The sequence below is a fragment of the Corvus hawaiiensis genome, chromosome 21 (assembly GCF_020740725.1).
Source record: "Corvus hawaiiensis isolate bCorHaw1 chromosome 21, bCorHaw1.pri.cur, whole genome shotgun sequence".
Classification (NCBI taxonomy): domain Eukaryota; kingdom Metazoa; phylum Chordata; class Aves; order Passeriformes; family Corvidae; genus Corvus; species Corvus hawaiiensis.
In genome coordinates this window covers 1,331,797-1,350,000 of record NC_063233.1, presented here as the reverse complement: position 1 = coordinate 1,350,000, position 18,204 = coordinate 1,331,797, and the positions used below count along the sequence as shown (strand labels likewise).

At 38.6% G+C, this 18,204-nt stretch overlaps 1 protein-coding gene across 6 annotated transcripts in view; it reads right to left on the bottom strand.

Annotated features, from left to right (window-relative positions):
* DENND1A (DENN domain containing 1A) overlaps nucleotides 1–18,204 on the bottom strand; it is a 160,161-nt gene that overhangs the window by 128,858 nt on the left and 13,099 nt on the right. For all 6 annotated transcript variants that reach the window (XM_048325598.1, XM_048325599.1, XM_048325601.1 and 3 more), the window contains exon 3: nucleotides 766–809. In XM_048325598.1, coding sequence (XP_048181555.1) covers nucleotides 766–809 — 44 coding nt within the window. The remainder of the gene's footprint in view (nucleotides 1–765; nucleotides 810–18,204) is intronic.

Below are 18,204 nucleotides of genomic sequence, written 5' to 3'. Positions count from 1 at the left end.
ATCAGAGACTCATTGAGGCCAAATTTATTGTTCTATTAAACAGCTCCACCACGCCATAGCTTCAGCACTTCCCAGGACTGGAGGTGCAGGAGCTCAGCCCAAGGCAGTGCCAGCCCAGAGCTGAGCCCAGCACCAGCACTGGAACCCCAGTGCTCCGCACCGACACCCCGGGACAATCTCCACCCGAGCTCCAGCCCAATTCACTCCCGATGGCACAGGCAAGGACAAGGCAATTAGGAGGTGTTAATTCCCAAGTCAGCTAGAGATCCTGCGAAAAATTCCTAGTTCAATCTGTGTTTAAACTGAATGATAAATCCCTGTGTGTTCTACCCACACATTTGGGGTTTTATACCATCTTTTTGAAGCAGACTAGAGACTGCATGATCAGGCAAGAATTTAAAAAATGTGCTGTAGTGCCAGGTGCCCAGTTAAACACAGCTATAAACCTCAGACAATGCAGAGAGCTCTGCCAAATGAACTGCGGCTCTGGCACCTAAAGGCAAAAAGTGAAATTTATTAATCAATTTTCCTTCTCGCTCTCACGTTCACTTGTAAAAATGAGATTGTAAACCAACCTTACGAGATCCAAATTCTTCCATTTTCTGCTTTAAATGTAAAAATGTTTTTATCCTTCTGCTTCTAATTTCAGCTTCTTTTTCCTTCTAAGAATGCATTTATCTCTTTCAGTAAAAAGAGCAGCAATAATATGTTGAACAACCCTGAAATAAATTTTGTCATGTAAAAAATTAATTACGCATTCCAAACCTGGTCACTGTAGCCCTCTGGGAATTGCCTCCGCACCTCAGGATCTGTAAATAATTGACAGATAATATTAATTGGCTTTGGATTAGTGAGCAAGCAGAGAATCACACATTAATATTTGATCAGAAGATGATAGCAACCCTGGCAGGGGATCCAAGGAGGGCAGCTGAGGCTGCTGTGCTGATAAGAGCAGGGAAGGACTTTTCAAGGCTCTCCCTTTACCCTCCTCCAGACAGAAAAAAAACTGTACATAAAACACACACAAAACACATGAAACCAAAAATGTCTGTGTGTACATACACACACATATATATATATATATTAAAAAATTACTTTTTAAGAGAAGCCCTGGTGCTAGACTGAACTTCGGGCTGTTACCTGGGCAATATCTTTCCGGCTGAAATTTGCCACCTGGGTTTGTCACCAGGAAATGGTTACCCAATGCACTTCATTTTGGTTAAAATCAGACAACCAGTTTTGCCAGCTCCAGGCACTGTGCTGATTTATCTCCATAGACAGTTTTCAGTGATACCAGATTACAAATCCCTCAAAATTACTTTATACTTAAGGTATGCTCCCTAAATAACCAAAAATATTTATCCAGAATTTGAAAGAGGCAATTAACACAGCCCTGAAACCTCTCTCATCAGGAAAACAAGTGTGAAACACTTCAGAGTAGCAAGCATTCAAGACTGATGCAACGTCCTTATTCCTTTGGCTGTCAGAATAAATAATACGGTAGTATTCCCTGAGAAGTTATCTTAAATTTAATTAGAGATGTTCATAAAACAACAGAATATCATGATTGAAATTATTTATACGACAACCTATTTAAAACAGATCTCTTCAAAGCCATCCGTTTTTCAAAGGAATACGTCAGAGAAGGCCACATTCCATTCTACAAAGATTATTTTTTAATTACAAAAAACCAAACCATATAACAATCAGGCAAGAGTTCAAAATGAAGTGTAACGCATGAACAAATGAACGGTGTCCTGGCAGCGTCCCCCTGGGTGCCGTGCTGGGTTTGGTGCTGTCCCCACGCCGGGCTCAGCGCAGGCAGGGAGGGTGGGGTGGCACAGGCACCTCCACTGGTGCGTCAGAGCAGCGCCAGCCCAGATCCTCAGAGTGAGGGGTTTGGTGATGGTGACTCCGTTGCCAGCAGACGCACACTCCTTTTCAAGGTGTACTCTTTCCACATGAGAAATCCAACAGCCTGGGCCTTTATAAACTTTCTAGCTTTACATTTTCCAGACAATCAGATGCTTGGTTGTAACATTTCACCGTGACACATATACAATATATCAAACTGTACATATACATATGAGCAAACCCATCTACATTAATACAGTGGATTAGAAACAGAAAGCAAGGGGTCTCCTTTAAAGTCTTACTTTGAAAATTCTTCACTCTACACACAGGTAAGTGAGCAAAGTGTCCAAACACCCAAAGGGATGTGACCAGCTGTGCTGGCATGGGCCCCCTCTGCACACAATTAGTGATTAACAGGACAGTATGGCTTTACACTTCAGCACAGCAAGCACAGCATCAGTGGTAAGATGAAACTATGCCACATCTATTAAGATGCAAATTTTTAAGTAATTTTTAAATTAATTATCAGAGGGCAAGATTTCAGAATTTCACAGAAAAAAAATCCCAATCAATGAAAGAAATAAATTTGCATTGCTGAAGACATCTGTAATGGTGTCTGAACATGATACCTACATTCTCCCCCACTTCTACTGATCCATTGCTCTCAAACTTATTATAAATACATATACACATATTGCCATACACAACATTTTATAATTTACCAATTTTTAGGGAAATGAGTAGCTCAGTTTGACATAAATCCAAAGTGGGTTTGCTCTAAACACATTCCTCCATAGATGGCAACCCATATTCTCATTCTTGAAAAATCCAACAAAACAGATTAGCCATACAAAGTGTGTGTGTGTGTGTGTAAACATGTGTTTTTCCTGTTTTCTTAGCATCTTGAAAGCCCTTTTGTGTTCCTGGAGGTCTCTACCATGAAGGACAGCCCAGAGAAACCCACTAGAGTATACTTCTGTGAAGTCTGAGAGCCCCATCTCAGCTCCTGGTCCCGAGGCAGAGGTTTGTGCAGGGCTTTGTGAGACTCCAGCGTTCAGGCGTGAGCACGGGCAGCTGAGCTCACCCCGAGCTAACACATTCCTGTTAGTGCCTTTATGGTCCCACCTGAGGGAACCGCCCTGCGTGTCACATGCCTGTGTGACACAGGGATATAGCTTGTCCACAGGCCACTTGGGGTGACACATCTCCCAACAGCATCAGAATGGCTAATCCAGACAAACTGGAACCCTACAGGTAAGAAAACTACTCTAAGTTATGCCTGGCAGCCTCAGGCCCTCATGTCTTTACAAGTCCTTTCTATTTAAAATTGCATCAGCTCCATCACTTCAGCTTTTAAATGGTCTGGGAATATTTACTAAACTTCCACTATCTTTATTTGGAAAACACTACAAAGGGGAAAAAGAAACTACTTCACATCTTATAGCTATCATCACTGCATCCATTCTTCACTGTTAACCCAGTGTGCATTTGAAAGGTGTTTTCAACTGTACTTACCTATACATACATCCACAATAAAAGTATATTTAAATTCTACATGCTCATGCCATGAAGTTTGAGGAAGCTGGACCACCCTCACTACACCAAGAGGACTGACATAAATACATACAATAGTAGCCCTAAAGACACCTGACTTTATGAAATATAAACATCTCTAAACCAAACATTGCTATTACTCAGTACAGACAGGCTCTCCCCTGAAGGGATAAGCACAAGTCACCCAAAAATCACTACAGACATGATAACCGAATTATTCTGAACAAGGGAAAACAGTCAAACAGATACAGGCCAAGCCAGCACCCAGGATTCAGCTTTAATCAGCACCACGAGTATCAGTGAAAACTGTTTCAGCATTTGTGTGAAATACTTGGTAAACACACGAACAGAACTGACTGTCAACTCTGCCTGTAAAACTAAAGTCACTTGGGAACTTCAAACACTTTTACTCGCAGTAATTTGTTTTGCACAGCGCATGCAAACAGATGCAGCTCCATTGTAGTTTTAGACAGTAAGAAAGCTCTTTGCAACTCAAAACATAGGGAATGCTGTTATTCTAGGTACTTAATAGGCTTTCGAGTGAAATGATGCAAAGTAAACACATGTAAAATACTTTTTTCAAGTTCAGGAGAGTGGAATCTATTTGCTGACATCAGAACAAGGGAAGAGCCAGACTGAGATCCCGACCAACCTCTTGTCCAGCTACAGCAAAGCACTGAGCTGAAGCTTTGCAGTCACCTATAACTTAACTGAGCTCTGAAAGCTCAGCTGAGGGCAGGAGAAGACCCTGCAAACCAGGAACAAACACAGTGCAAGTTAACCCCCAGAAGGAAAAAGTCACAAGAATTATGGAGATGCTTCTCAAACTAAACTTGTCCCAAACCCCAAAACAAGTACTCAGGTTATGCTACATGCTGAACTCCTCTGTTGATCTTTCATTACAAACGGTTTTGTAATTTCAGCTCACAAAGATGACAAGATCCACACAGTTTGTGCCTAAAGCAAGTGCTCACAAACTTCCCTGGAAAGCAGCCATCCATGAATATAAATACATGCTGTGAAATACAGCACTGGAAACTGTGAGTTGATTCCACGTCACGTCTGTGCACATTACGTAGAGCACTGCATTGATTACTCAACCATATTGCAGCTATCACTGTTAGTATTTCATTACATATGTGAATGCTTCCAAGTTCTAAAAGCTATCCCTGCCTCTCCCCATAGAATCTTGTTCAACAAAAAGCCAAGTACAGCAGAATATTGAAATTAGCTGTGAACTGTATAATCCCATTGTTCAATTTCATGGCATTTAAGACAGTACCTTCCCCTCCACACAAGTCTGGATGTTAATCCATGATGGAACCTGATTTAATTTTCCAGATGACAGGATGGGAACATGCTACAATGGCACATTAGTGTAACTATGCTGCTCTTTTACTCTCAACTTTTCTTACATCATAAAGTGAGGAGTTTTGCTTTTGAAAGACATGCTTAATTACTTCTACAAATAGCACAGCTCAAACTGGTCTGTATTTGAATTGTATGGAAATTATAAAACCAGGGAAGTTTTCAAAAAATTATCAGAAAATACCTTCCAGAGTAAACCATGCAAACCCAATATAAACGAACTTGCTTCTCCTGATAAAAGTCAGCCAATTTAATCCATACTGGCTACAAATAATTCATTTCAATCCCAAATTGAAAAATATAGTGAAAAATACTTCATTTCTTTCTCCTAACTAATTCTTTACCTCATCCACTTCTTTAAGGTCCTTACAGCTGCAATCCCTCTAAAATGAACTGGAGTTCCATTCAGAGTAACTTAATTTCAACACCCACTACACATTCTCGTCTTTATGCAGCACAACTAAAAAGCAACGCAAACTTCTTTCCAAACCTCTGCAAACTCCTTGATGTCCTGCACTCAGCACAGCCGAACACTCCTGCTTGCCCCTAACCTGCTACAGCTCAGCCTGCAGATACCATCCCGGAGAGGGGGAAGCAGGGGAGGAGGGAAAAAGGCGGGGATGGGTGGAGAAAATGTGGGAAAGAAAAAACCTACACACACACAAGAAGACAGACACAAAACCTCAGAACAAGTTCTGGCATAAAATACATATGGAATAAAAATTTCCATTTCTATTTAATATGCAGCTTTAAGCCTTCAATCTTCTCTTCTTAAAGTGCCCTTTATTCTAAAAGTGTACAAGTCAGAAAACAACCAAGATGTAAAAGAAAATGCTACAAGAAAGTCTTACACCCCATCACGCAACCCCGCTGCCAGCACCAGTGTGTGAGACTGAGGTTACCTCGAGGTGTCGCTGAGCACAGCAAGCACCCGCAGCAGGTTCCACACTCAAACACACAACTCACGTGAGAACAGTTTGTAATCAACCTCTTCACCTAGCAGATCACAGTGCAAACAAATATCCCACACCCAGGATCCAGGCTGCATCCCTGTGCTAGGCTAGGCCTGAGTTGGTGGACACGGTCGTGCAGTACCAACAGTTACTGAAGGTTCTGTGAATCCCCGACAAGCACCAGCTGAGAGAACCAGCCAGGACTGGTACATCAGCTGCTGTGCACAAGGCCACTGACATTAATGTCACAAAAAACAGACTCACAAGTTTGCCTCTCTCTCTTTAACAGAACATTTGGAAGTCTGCCCTGCAAGTGCCAAAAACCTCACTGGTAACATGAAAATGCTTTTCACAACAGTTTAATCTAGAAACATAATATAAGGTTTATAACTCACACACAAATTGCTGTTGAGACTTCAGTAAAGTGATGCAAAAGCAGGAAAGACTGAGAGTAAAGGCAGTATAAAATACACATCATAGGAAACAGGAAGGAAGGGAGAAAACCAGAACAGATTAAGCAAATCACTATGATTTCCAGAATTGTTTTTAAATTATTAACACATCAAGAGCCAGAGGGGCAGTGAGGAGCAACACTTTTCCTCGGGAGTGTTCAGCAACATCTTATATGTGTTTTTTAAAAAACCTTTCCCAAAAAAACCAGGTTAAGCTACAGATGTCCTCACAGATTTTTACTTAAGGCAATATACAGCTCTCCAGAATGAGGAGATGTAGAGAGGTAACAGCTCTAACAACACAAGAACTAGCACAGGTTGTCAGAGTTGTGTCCGTACACCTGGGGTGCACACCAGGCTTTCTGATCCCCTCACACCAGGTTTCCAGTGCAAGCATGAGACCAGCAGCAGCTTTATAACCCACTCAGAGTAAACGTTAAATATGAGACTTCCACTGTTTCTAGCAGACAAACCAACTTTCCATCTAAAGGGGTCTTGGCTCACTTTACAATTCTGTTAAATAAACAGAAACAACACTCACTCCTTGGATAAGAAGACAGGAAAAACACTCATTGCCTTTTACAAACAGAAGAGGCTCCATTGGTTTCCTCATCAATTATTCGGTGTCATGTCAAGTTGTTGAACTGCCCAGCTTGCCACGTGCAGAGCATTTACTCAGACCCTTTTATAAGGCAACATGTTCCATCTTAACTACTATTATTTACTTCCTCGGACTCTCATATGGAATGGGGCCAGGTTTAACCAAAACTTTACTAATTCTTTTAATGGAAGTTGTGTAACAGTTGTGTTGGAAGCAGAGTGTTCAAAATATGAAATACAACTGGGGAAATACCTCTCTATTAAATCCTTAAGCTCTTCTGTTTCATCCATACCATGATAGCGGTTTTACAAAACCCAGTTGTATAATGGTGCAGATTAATGTCTGTATTGCTAGCAGTCTAAACTGCTAAGAGTAAAGCAGTAAAGCATCGGAAAGCACAAGACGTCTTCAGTGATCAGCAAACTCAAAATTCTTTCTTTACAAAGAAGAGAAGGAAACTTTCAGTCCAGATTAATTTTTAAACTGCTGATACTGAGCGGTTTAGAGCTAGAACTATAAAGAAGGGGGTGCACAGGATAGAGCTAAAACTAAAATAACAGACATCAAAACCAGAAGACAAAAAAAGTACTTATTTCGAGTCCTGTTTGTTACATGTTTCTCCCATCTTCATTTGAGGCCTTCAGATCTTTTCTCTGCACTGGTTAATGACTTCGGTGATACCTCAAGCCCACATTAAAGCACGGTTGATGAATCTTTTGAGTTCGCTTTACTATGCATTTAAGGGGATATTTCTCTTGATAACCATCTGTTCTTCAACCAACCCAGAAATGTAGTATTACTGCAAATCTAAGCCAAACTCCAGGAGTCCTGCAAACTGCAAATTTTGAATGGATTATATTTTTAATTCTTTTTTCCCCCCTGTAACTTTAGTCAGCAAATTATACAGCAGCTAAAACTTGCAAAAAATATAATTAGGTAACACCATACTTCAGTGGTCAAGAAATCCACAAAGCCTGACTTACAAAATGAAATACGAAGTGTTTTGAAACATTTTATAGGCTGCCTGTAATAATTATACAAAAAAGTTTAAATGCAGAAGTTGAATGGGAACACCTACTTTAAGCAGGCTTTTTTTGGGTTGAATAATTTTTTAAATTTATTTCTGTTTGATCATTGTATTTTTTCTCATAACCTTTTTGACACTCTATAAATTTAATAGAGATGTGTTTCAAGTGCTCAGGCCATGAATACTGAATTTGTTTCTCTCCTGCCTCTTTGTATTTATATTCCGAGACAGTGGAGTTGCCTGGTGACAGTCTCTCCACTTCCACAGCAGCTGGTAAGCCCTCCTTGTCCTGGGAATATGAAAGAAACAGTTAACTAATATTTCAGGCTCTGATTTAAATGTGACAGTCTGGAAGTGCCAATACCATGAAGGGCAGGATTTACAAGCTAAGATTTTTCTAAAAGTCTCAGAAGCAATAAAGAAAGAAAAATAAAAAACCTTTATCACATCTAGCTAACATGCAGCAAAAATTAATCCTGATTAATTAATTAATACAGATTAGTGCATCACCTAGAGTTTAACAATACCAGACACAAGCAGTGATTGTCTAATCTGTTAACTTAGATTTTCAGAATGCAAATTCTAAGGATAAGACCAAAGCAACCAGAGCTTTGACAGCTTTACAAGAAACAGTCACCTCTTTAATATTTACAAGACATGTATTTCAAATGATTTCTGAATGTCTATCTGCTGGCCCGAGACTACTGCTTCTGCTCAACTGCCAAGCACATGCACCCAAAACAATTTCTCTAAGCTCACTTTGTACAGCAGCAAAAATAAAAGTTATATTTTATAAAAGTAGAGCTTATAGCCAGCTGAATTAATACCCAACAGTGGCATACTAAGCACCTTCATTTTAAAAAATCCTTATTCAATTAATTTTAAGAGAAATTTTTAAGTAATGTTACATTTTCTACTTTCCTGTGTCAACCAAATAACTTTTTACTCGTTTGTTAATTTGAAGAAAACCAGAATTAACATTTTAATGTCATATTGCTTTTTAGCAATAGTGTATTAAAAGGAACTTGTGTAAAACCACAATGTGGCCACGGCAATCAATCAACTACATTACAAAACCTAAAGGAATTGCTAATGAAAACAAACAGTATTTTCCAACACACTGCCAGGCTTTTCACTACTAGAAAATAGAATTTCATAAACATTTTCCAAGCTGTTTTATTTTTGTCATTTTTAGCTTTAATGATAGTTTGGCTTTAATGATAGTTTGGCCATTTAAATTTGGTAATTACCTGTATTTCCTATGTCTTAGAGAACATTTTACAATTGTTTAACTTTTTAAAAATTTCTTTCCGAAATTCACCAACGACAAGAACTTCAGATAGACATCAGAGAAAAACATAAAGCACTGCAGAAATACATTCATTGCTATATGGACTGTCACATATCAGGTTTAATCTGAACTGACTGAAAAAGGACATGGAACAGAAGTGTTGTAGCCAACCATAAGTTCTTGAAGTGTTGTACTAAGAAAGGAACAACAACAACCCTTCTCTTGAGCAACTGGATAATTGCCCAAACTACAGAGAGAAACCTTCTTTGTTACACATGCAACAGTGAATACTGATTTCTAAGCCTCAAGCTATGTAACTTTCTAATGTTTCAAACTCTGACCCCACTTTCATACTCTCAATATCGATAGTCTCCAACTGTTTTCAGTCTCCAAGTGCCCATGTGTTGCTGCAGTGGAGCAGCACTGCTCCCAGACACTGCTCTGTCACTGACCGCACAAATACCCTCTGACAGGAACCTCCAGCACAGCAACTGCACAGTTCAGAGAAAGCAGAGCTGCACAATCAGCTGGGGGCCTGATGGCTTCTGTTAGTGCATCTCTGCTTAGTTCAGGATGCTTTAGTTATTCATAGGCGTTGAAACAGAACAAACAGATACTACCAAAGGTGAAATGCTGAAAACCTCATTTTTGATTCGGTCTTTTTTCGGTCAATTTTGGTTTGGTCTCTGCAGTGGAGATGTCACCACAAATGCTTTTGGGCATGTGCAGTAGTAAGATACAGCTTATCTATCACACCATAAATCTGATTCATCCATGTCCTTATCAACAAAGGACAGCCAAACTTCACAAGCATTTCCGGGGAGCTGATTTCATAGTGGTGCTCCGGCTGTAGCTTTTCCAGCGTAGCTACACTTAGAGCTTCACCCTTACTGCACTTCCAACCCATAAACCTGTGGTATGAAACAGAACTGACCAAGAATTTCCACGGTCACCAACACATTACTGAATTTTGAGGTGTGCAAATTCCTATATTAAAAGATCATAAATAAGAGAGAGCAATAATTATTTTATTGGGACACTTCAGAACTTGGCCTTGTACCCTTCAGTACTCAGCCTCACCTTTTTGTTTCAGCTTGAACCATGTAACACGCCCATCTCAACTCACCACTCCTATTAATGGTGTCCATTCTTTCAAAATGGTAAAACAGTAAAAATTTGTAAGAACAGGGAAGCTGGAATCCATTAAAAAAAATAAATAAATCAGAGATTGGTCACAGTGAGCCTCACCTAAGGCTGCAGCACCACTGAGGTCCCCATGACAGCCCAAAACTGAAGCATTAAATGAAAGTTTGTAGGAACAGGAAAAGCATCCAACATACTCCACAGCAAAACACTTCTGTGGAGTCAGAAATGTTGATGACAGAAGTTGAACTTCTTGAACACCATTCAGAATTTAATGGGGGTGAGGGGAAGGAGGTCCTAACATGGAAAAATACATCTCATGGAGCTAATGACCGTGAGATGAAAGAAAAACAAAATTCACTGTGTGTTCAGCTGCTCAGAATGACTTCTCTCTTTTGGAGGAAAGTTCATTAACTGGACAGCATCAGGCACCACAACAGAGCCATGGATATACTGACACTTGCAGGACTGACCTAGTTCATGGCTGCAATGCTTTCAGTTACCATTAGCAAAGCTCACTTCATGCTGTGTGCAATGCTGTAACAAAAAGAAGGTCTCTGAGAAAGTAAGTTTAGCACATTTAAAGCAGTGCTGTTGGCTTGAAGAAAAATTTGGTTTAGATAAAGAGGAGTTCGCTGATACTCAGTGCAGTTAGACAGGAAATCTATCATCTCACTAAAAAAATTTAAAACATTTTTGCTACTGTAGAAAAGGCAAGGGTATCAAAAGGATTTTTAACCACAAAAAATGTTTTCAGACACTTGATACCTCCAAGATGTACAAGAGCACACACCCAGCTATCAAAATGCTCCTGAGAGAGTGGAGTAGTCTAGTTCTGAGCAGGAACATTTCATAATCATGTCACAGCCCTAGGAATCAGGCATATATACACCCAGCAATTTCACTAATTTCCTTTCTGTTTCCCTTGCCCAGCTTTAAGAAACCACAAACTCCCAACTAAACTTTCAGCTCTTTTCAATGCTCTGCTGATTCATTTCAATCTGGTCACCCTTAGCAGCAGATCTGCAGAAAACAATCTCTTTCCTTCACTAATAACTCCAAAGATAATCTTAAAAATGTAACTTGAATCCACCTGCACAATCTCTCTCCACAGGCTGATGATCCAGGCGGTGCTGAAGTGCAGCTGGCCATCAACTCTGGAAGTGGGATGCTGGGAGAAACACTCACAAATCTGACACTAGAAGGAAGCTCAAGAGCTGGGGCAGCTTTTATCACACAGCAGCACACCTTGAGCAGTACCTACTCTGTTCTCATTATCTCATTCCACGTCTAATTGGGTTTCTAAGCTCTCTGCTCCCCAGATGCTTTTTCCAGGTCTGAATTCATACTGCTGTTGTACTCACATCAGAAGAATTTCAAGCATCAACAGGTCATTTCTAAAAACTCTCCTTTTTGCTAAACTCTTATTTGTGTTATGTCCAAACACCCTTTTTTGAGAACAGAAATTAACAACATTTACCATTATTTACTTGTTGAAAAATAAACATATATCACTAACTGTAGTACCACAACACTAATGCTCCATGCTGTAATTGTTCCACAGAGGCTCCACAGCCTTTTCTTAAGTGACCAAACTAATGATGAAGTTTTCTCCATCTTATTATATAAGCATATATGTTTAATTTTTAAACATGAAAGATTAAATTAGAAGTTACCCACACAAACACAACTCCTTTTAAAAAGGCTCAAAACACTGTATTTACATCTGCAAGTACTCACGTTATTACTACAACCTTTATAACAGAGCTTAGGTTTGCTTCAAACAAAACAGGGTTCTCAGCGATAGAGGCCCAAGAAAAAGCCCTGCATACAGTTAGTCTACAAAGAATTAACTGGATTAATTAGCAAGGGATTTGAGAAGCAGCTTGGAGCTAGAAAACCAAAACACTAAATTGTTTAAATACTTTGGCAATGGATCAAGGTTTCTAGGCAGCCCTATGTTCCATTCTCTCCTCTTTTTTTTGCTCGGTGTTTTAACGCATTTAACCTGACGAGGTACTTTTTCATGAGATATGAATGACACTGTCAAAATACCAAAAAAGAAGATGTGAATTAAAAAATGCCACAAGCTGTTAGCAATTCTGCCAACATGCATGAGCCCAGGCAACATTAATTAAAAATCAATAGCTTAGGACATAAATAGCTCTTATCTCTGTTATAGTATATCTCTAACATAACTCTTTATTAAAGAAAAAAAAGGGGAAAAAAAGCCAGTGTCTCTGCTATTATACTGACTGAATTGACCACAACAAAGCAAAAGGAATAAGGCAAAAACCCTGAGCAAAGAAACCCTTATGAGAAAGGGAGGACAGGCGTATGAATGATTGGAATGCTTCAGCCTTGCACTATCGTTAACACATAACCGGCTGGAAACAGCCACACTGCAAATACTTGGAGAACAAGTTACCAGGAAGAACATTCCATGTTTTCAGTGCTAATATGATTCTATACAAAATTCTTCATGCCAAGGAAATAAAAATAACATGTACATCTTTCAGTCAGCTAGCAGTTAGTAATACATATTTTACTGAGTTTATTAATCAGTATTTTTATTTTGCATCTCAACTAAAGATTGTAAATTCTTTGATAACTATAAAAGAAAGATGAGAAAAAGCAGGAAATTGCACTCAACCTTTTTTTCCTTTAGCGACACATCTTCAAACTAAAGTTACATTAGCAGGCATCAAAGCTAAAAGACTTAAGATAAACTAGGAACTTAAACCACAGCTTTCAACAGCTGTTTTCACACTTGCAGAGAGCCAAACCTTTCAAAGACCCAAACCCATTTTCTTACACAATATCACCTAAAGCACACCAAGCTGGATGTGCAGTTTGGGTCTCTCATAACTCCCAGACAATCATGACAATTTAGATTTCTGAAGAGTTTCTACAGAAAATTAACATTGAATAGAAGATGTAAAATCATACTGAAATGGAAAGGCTAAGCTTAGTTTTCTTTCTATCTAACGACTCCTGCTTTATTCAATGATTATTAATGACAGGCATATCAAATGCTTCCATCAAGACACAGTAGTCTAAAATCAATGAGGAAGAAGTCAAGCAGGCACTATTTAGCAAAAAATTATTCGAGTTCAAAATAAAAGCCAAATTTTCATTTCCCTAAGAGCTACGTGTACATACACCAAGACACTAAAACACTACGAATTTCAGTGGAAGAGCAGATCATAAAATTGTAGGACCCTTAAGGTGGAAATTCTCAGGACAAAAAGGATTATTCTGATAGTCACGTTTATAAGTCTGAGCTCTCGAGAACCTCTTGCAGCAGATGAGCACGTGCGAGTGCAGCTCCTCTGAGCTCCAGCCCCAACACCAAAGCCTGGGTAACACAGCTGGGAATGAAGAGCTGGTACATTGGGAGGCTGCATTTATTAAAAAACAAGTTTTACGGATTGTTTCCATTGCAAAGGAAGGTTTTAGAAATACCAATCTGAAATACTGAATATACAGATGCAGGAGGTGAGCTTCATCAACCCATATGCCAAGCAGAGATGTATCTACGGGCATAATCAGAGAATAATTAGGAATTTCTTTCTATGATGGAATGGAGACATGAACAACGAACCTTTCAGATCTCAAATGGAAACATGTCACATGTCACAACTGGATTTTGAGCCCTACCTTGCAGCTGTGCTTTGGGACACTCCTACTTTTTCCCATCACCTTGTCATAACTCCAACTCCCAACATTTTATTGACTGAATTGCAGCACAAGAAAATCAAAGGTTCTATTCATAAAGCACAGACACCAAGTGTCAGGACAGGGAAACAGAAGACCCCACTTTTCACAAGGTCTTTTGCTCTAACTTTTCATTGAGCTACAGTCAGAAATTATGTATTTCATTCTGAACTGTCCAAATTCCAGCTATTGCCAATTTCAATTAACCTTGTTTAAGGTGCATTGAATACAAGGTTTTGTGGCTGCATTTGATATAACACAATTATTCATCTAGAAAGTTAATTATGCAATCTTAATTTTTAGTAGAAGTACATTAGAACACAGAACTGCTGTTATTAGAGCTCCTCTAAACAGAATAAATTGAAATTCCACCAAGTTCCCCCAATAACGCTTTTTGTCTTTGTAAAAATACAAACTAGCACTTTATTAACATTTCAACCACTGTCTCCATTGAAGGTTCAAGAAAACAAAACAATTCTGAGACTTTGTTAAATCATCTGTCTCCATTTTACTTTATCATTATAAATTAAACTGCGTAGAAGATGCACAAGTAATTTGTAAACTCTTTCAAAGGATCTGATTTACATTTTTCTTCTACAAAGATGAAGATCTCCCCCTAACATGCTCCATTTGTGTTAAATATTAAATGAAGACACTCATACTACATATATGGCAAAAATGGAATATATTTTTGATATGTTTTGGAATTACTTTCAGCAGTTCAATGCTGTTTATAATACTGGTGCAAATACTGCCACCAATAAAGAAACAAACATTAAAAAGGTGTCCTTTAAGCTTCCCTTTAAGGCATCTACCATAATCGTATAATTTGCTCTGGACATCATTAAAATGTAAAGTTAATGAGGATTCAGCTGAAAACAGAAGAAATGTAACCTATTTTCAGGCAAAACTTCTAACACTGCAATCAGAGGGAAAACCTCTTTGATGTCTCTTTGTCTCTTCTCATTAATTTTCTTTTGGTTTAAAAAAACACAAAGGCTGTTTAAACTAAAAAATGCACAGAAGTTTAAACATGGTAATTATAGCCGAGCTGCAATGAGGTCATTAGGTTTTTAAAACTTTGAGATAAACAAAATTGAGATGTATGACTATTTTAAAAACATGTCAATACTCAATTTTAACTGTCCATGTGATTGATACCCGTTGTATTCTAAGGATTTAGTCTAGATACAGAATTGTTTCAAGATGATTTAGTGAAGGACCTAATCCCACGGCCGGGGTAGAGCAAAGCAATCAAGAAATACATCAAAATGAAAAGCTGTAATTACTGTATTATTAGACGCCACATTTAATATTTCTAAGTGCAACAAAGCACACTTTTGCCATCCGTGCAAAAGAGATGGCAAATTGTGAGATTTTACTATTCTTTACCTCTACAGTTCATTAACGAATAAAATATTGAACAAGTTAAATAATTCTATTTACTCACTACATCCATTCTTTTTTATGAACACTGCCAAGGTGCACACAAAGCTGCACACTTCTGTTTCAACATGCTAATTCTTTCCAGCAGAAAATACCTTAAAGAGGCATTTTTAATTACTACAGTACTGATGGAATCTGTGATATACTGTAGTGGTAGATATTTTTAGCAACTAATTTACAAGTAAATTTTCCCAAACTATAATCAAAACAATTTTTAACACGACTGTGTACAAAAGAAGATGATGGATCATCACAAACAGGAGTAAGGCCTTAAGCCACAAATACACAGGGCAAATATAATCTGATCTTTAGTGTAGAAAGAATTCAATCACAATGAAGCAAAATAAGCATATTTATAACATTTTTCCATGTGCCAGGATCACCTCTAGATAAAATGGAATAAGGTGAGATCAATACATTAGTTTGTGGCAAATGTAAAAAAAAAAGCATGAATGCTAAGACATTTGTGGACACAGGTAATAGCTTTAATAGAGAGTTATTTACCCTAATGAATCTTTTGAATGTGTTTGATAAACTCTTCAAATTAAACTGAGTCAATGGCCAGCAGGCAAGTATCAGATAAAACCAGGAACTATTTTACATGCAAGTGAAGCACAGCTCCAGAAGAAAATTTCATACCTATTTCAAGGGAAAGTTTGGGGGTTGTGTTTTGGTTGGGGATTTTTTTGCTTTTTACCTTTCCTCTGCCATGTTTTATTAGCACTTGCTCCTGCCCTTGCCCACTGAGCAGCTCTATCCTACAGAAGTACAACCCATCCTACAGCATGCACCAGCTTCTGCTCCACCGGAGCCACTCCTCACCTCCTGGGATCCTTCCCTACTTGTCTGCATTCTCTTAGTGCCATATTCAACAATCATAAAGCACACCACTGAAGTAACACTGCATCAAATATGCACCTTACAAACAGGAAACATCAGCAACCTGATTCTGCCTCTGCCCATACTGTGTTGCCCAATCAGCCATTCTGTCTTCACATTTTCACACTTGGTTTGAGTCTGCATTAATTATTTTTGATAGGTGTTTCTCCACACAGAGTGATAATCTGCTTTTAGAATCTTTGGAACAGAAGATCTCAATGATCTCCAAAGTATCTTACAGACAGAAACTAGAGACATTTACTTAAGAGGTGTAACAATGTAAGAATCAATTAATTAAGAAGTCATGTTACCACTATTTATATTCATAACTACATCATTTCAAAGTAAATGATTCTTCAAAGGAACCGAAAACGGGGTTGAATTAACACCTGTAGAATGCAATGGGAGTTGTGAGTCTAATTCCCTTCACCATCACTTAAAATCCCAGCACAAATTCTAACAGTGGAAATTCCAGTCAGGAAAGTGCTCAGAAAAAACTCTCCAGACCATAACCCACTCCAGACAACAGATTATCACTATCAATTGTCTCTTCCCTTCCCTCTATCCAAGGTTATCATCCTCAATATGGAAGTTCAACTTCCTTGGTTTTGATTCTATCTCACTCTTCCATGAAAAAAAGTAATATTAAAAAGTATATAAAAAGCTGTTTTCATCTTAAAAAGGCAAAAAAGTCATCTCCCAGGAGCCAAAAATCTGTCAGCATCTGGAATTTTGACAAATGGTTTACCAAAACTTGTTAGCCCCAGAAGGACCAAAATGCAAATGGTCTCTGGTAGCACAGAAGGTAGAGTATGGGATTTGTTTAGATTTGATCTTGGATTTTTGCAACCACCGCTGAAGTAAAACAATAGTCTTGCATTAATTTTACACTTATTTGATAATAATCTATCCTCAAATAATCTCTTTTAAACTCCATTTCAATTTTAAAAAAACCTAACACCCAAACCGCAAACAAACAGAAAAACCCACCACAAAACAAAACCAACAAAAAACCACAGGAAAACCTAACAATGTCACTTTCTGTTCATGACAAAAAATACCACACCAAAGGCAGGCAGCCCAGTACTGCCTTGGGCACTCTGACAGGCCTCTCTTTGAATTCCAGTTTACATTCTCTTCTTGCAAGGAACTCCCTGTAACAAGAAGAACCAGCAATAAAAACAGATCTAGTTCATCTTTTGCTTCCCCAAACTTGCTTCACCTGAGTGCTGCACTTAAAGCAGTGCTCTGTTAAGTGCTCTAAAGCACTTAGTAGTGCTCTGCTACAACCATCAACCTGCATGTCAACAGACTAAAGACAGACACAAATTCTAAATTCCAGTATTTCTATTGAAAACATCAATAGGAAGCATCATCCAACTGTGGAAGGACCGGTCAGTCACTTCTGGGACCGTGCTAACACTAGGGAAAGGAACCACCCAAAGTTGCCGTTCTTAAATCTACAGGGAGTCTCCTTTAAAGTCATTACTACTTTGTTTCTTTTTCACCCGAATGACACTCGAATTGAAAGTTCTTTACATCAATGTCTATATCTAGGCTAACTGCTGACTGCAGATGCACTAAGCTTTGAGCAGAAGTTAACACTCATTAACAAGATTACCTGTCGTGATTAAGTGAGAACAAACAATAAACAAACCACCTTGGAAATGCTTGTGACTGAGAATGAACTAAAGTTAAAACTACTCCCTTAAATAAAGTCAAACACACACACACACACACCCACACACACACCCACACACGCCCCTTTAACATCAACGTTTGGACTCCATTCAAAGTACAGTCTCTTTGCAGTTACTGGCATAGCAGCCTTACTCTTAAAGCAGCACAGTAAGAGAGAGTTAATTGCAACAAGTGCTTCACCAAACTCTTAAATGCTTGAAATGCTGATATATTAAGTA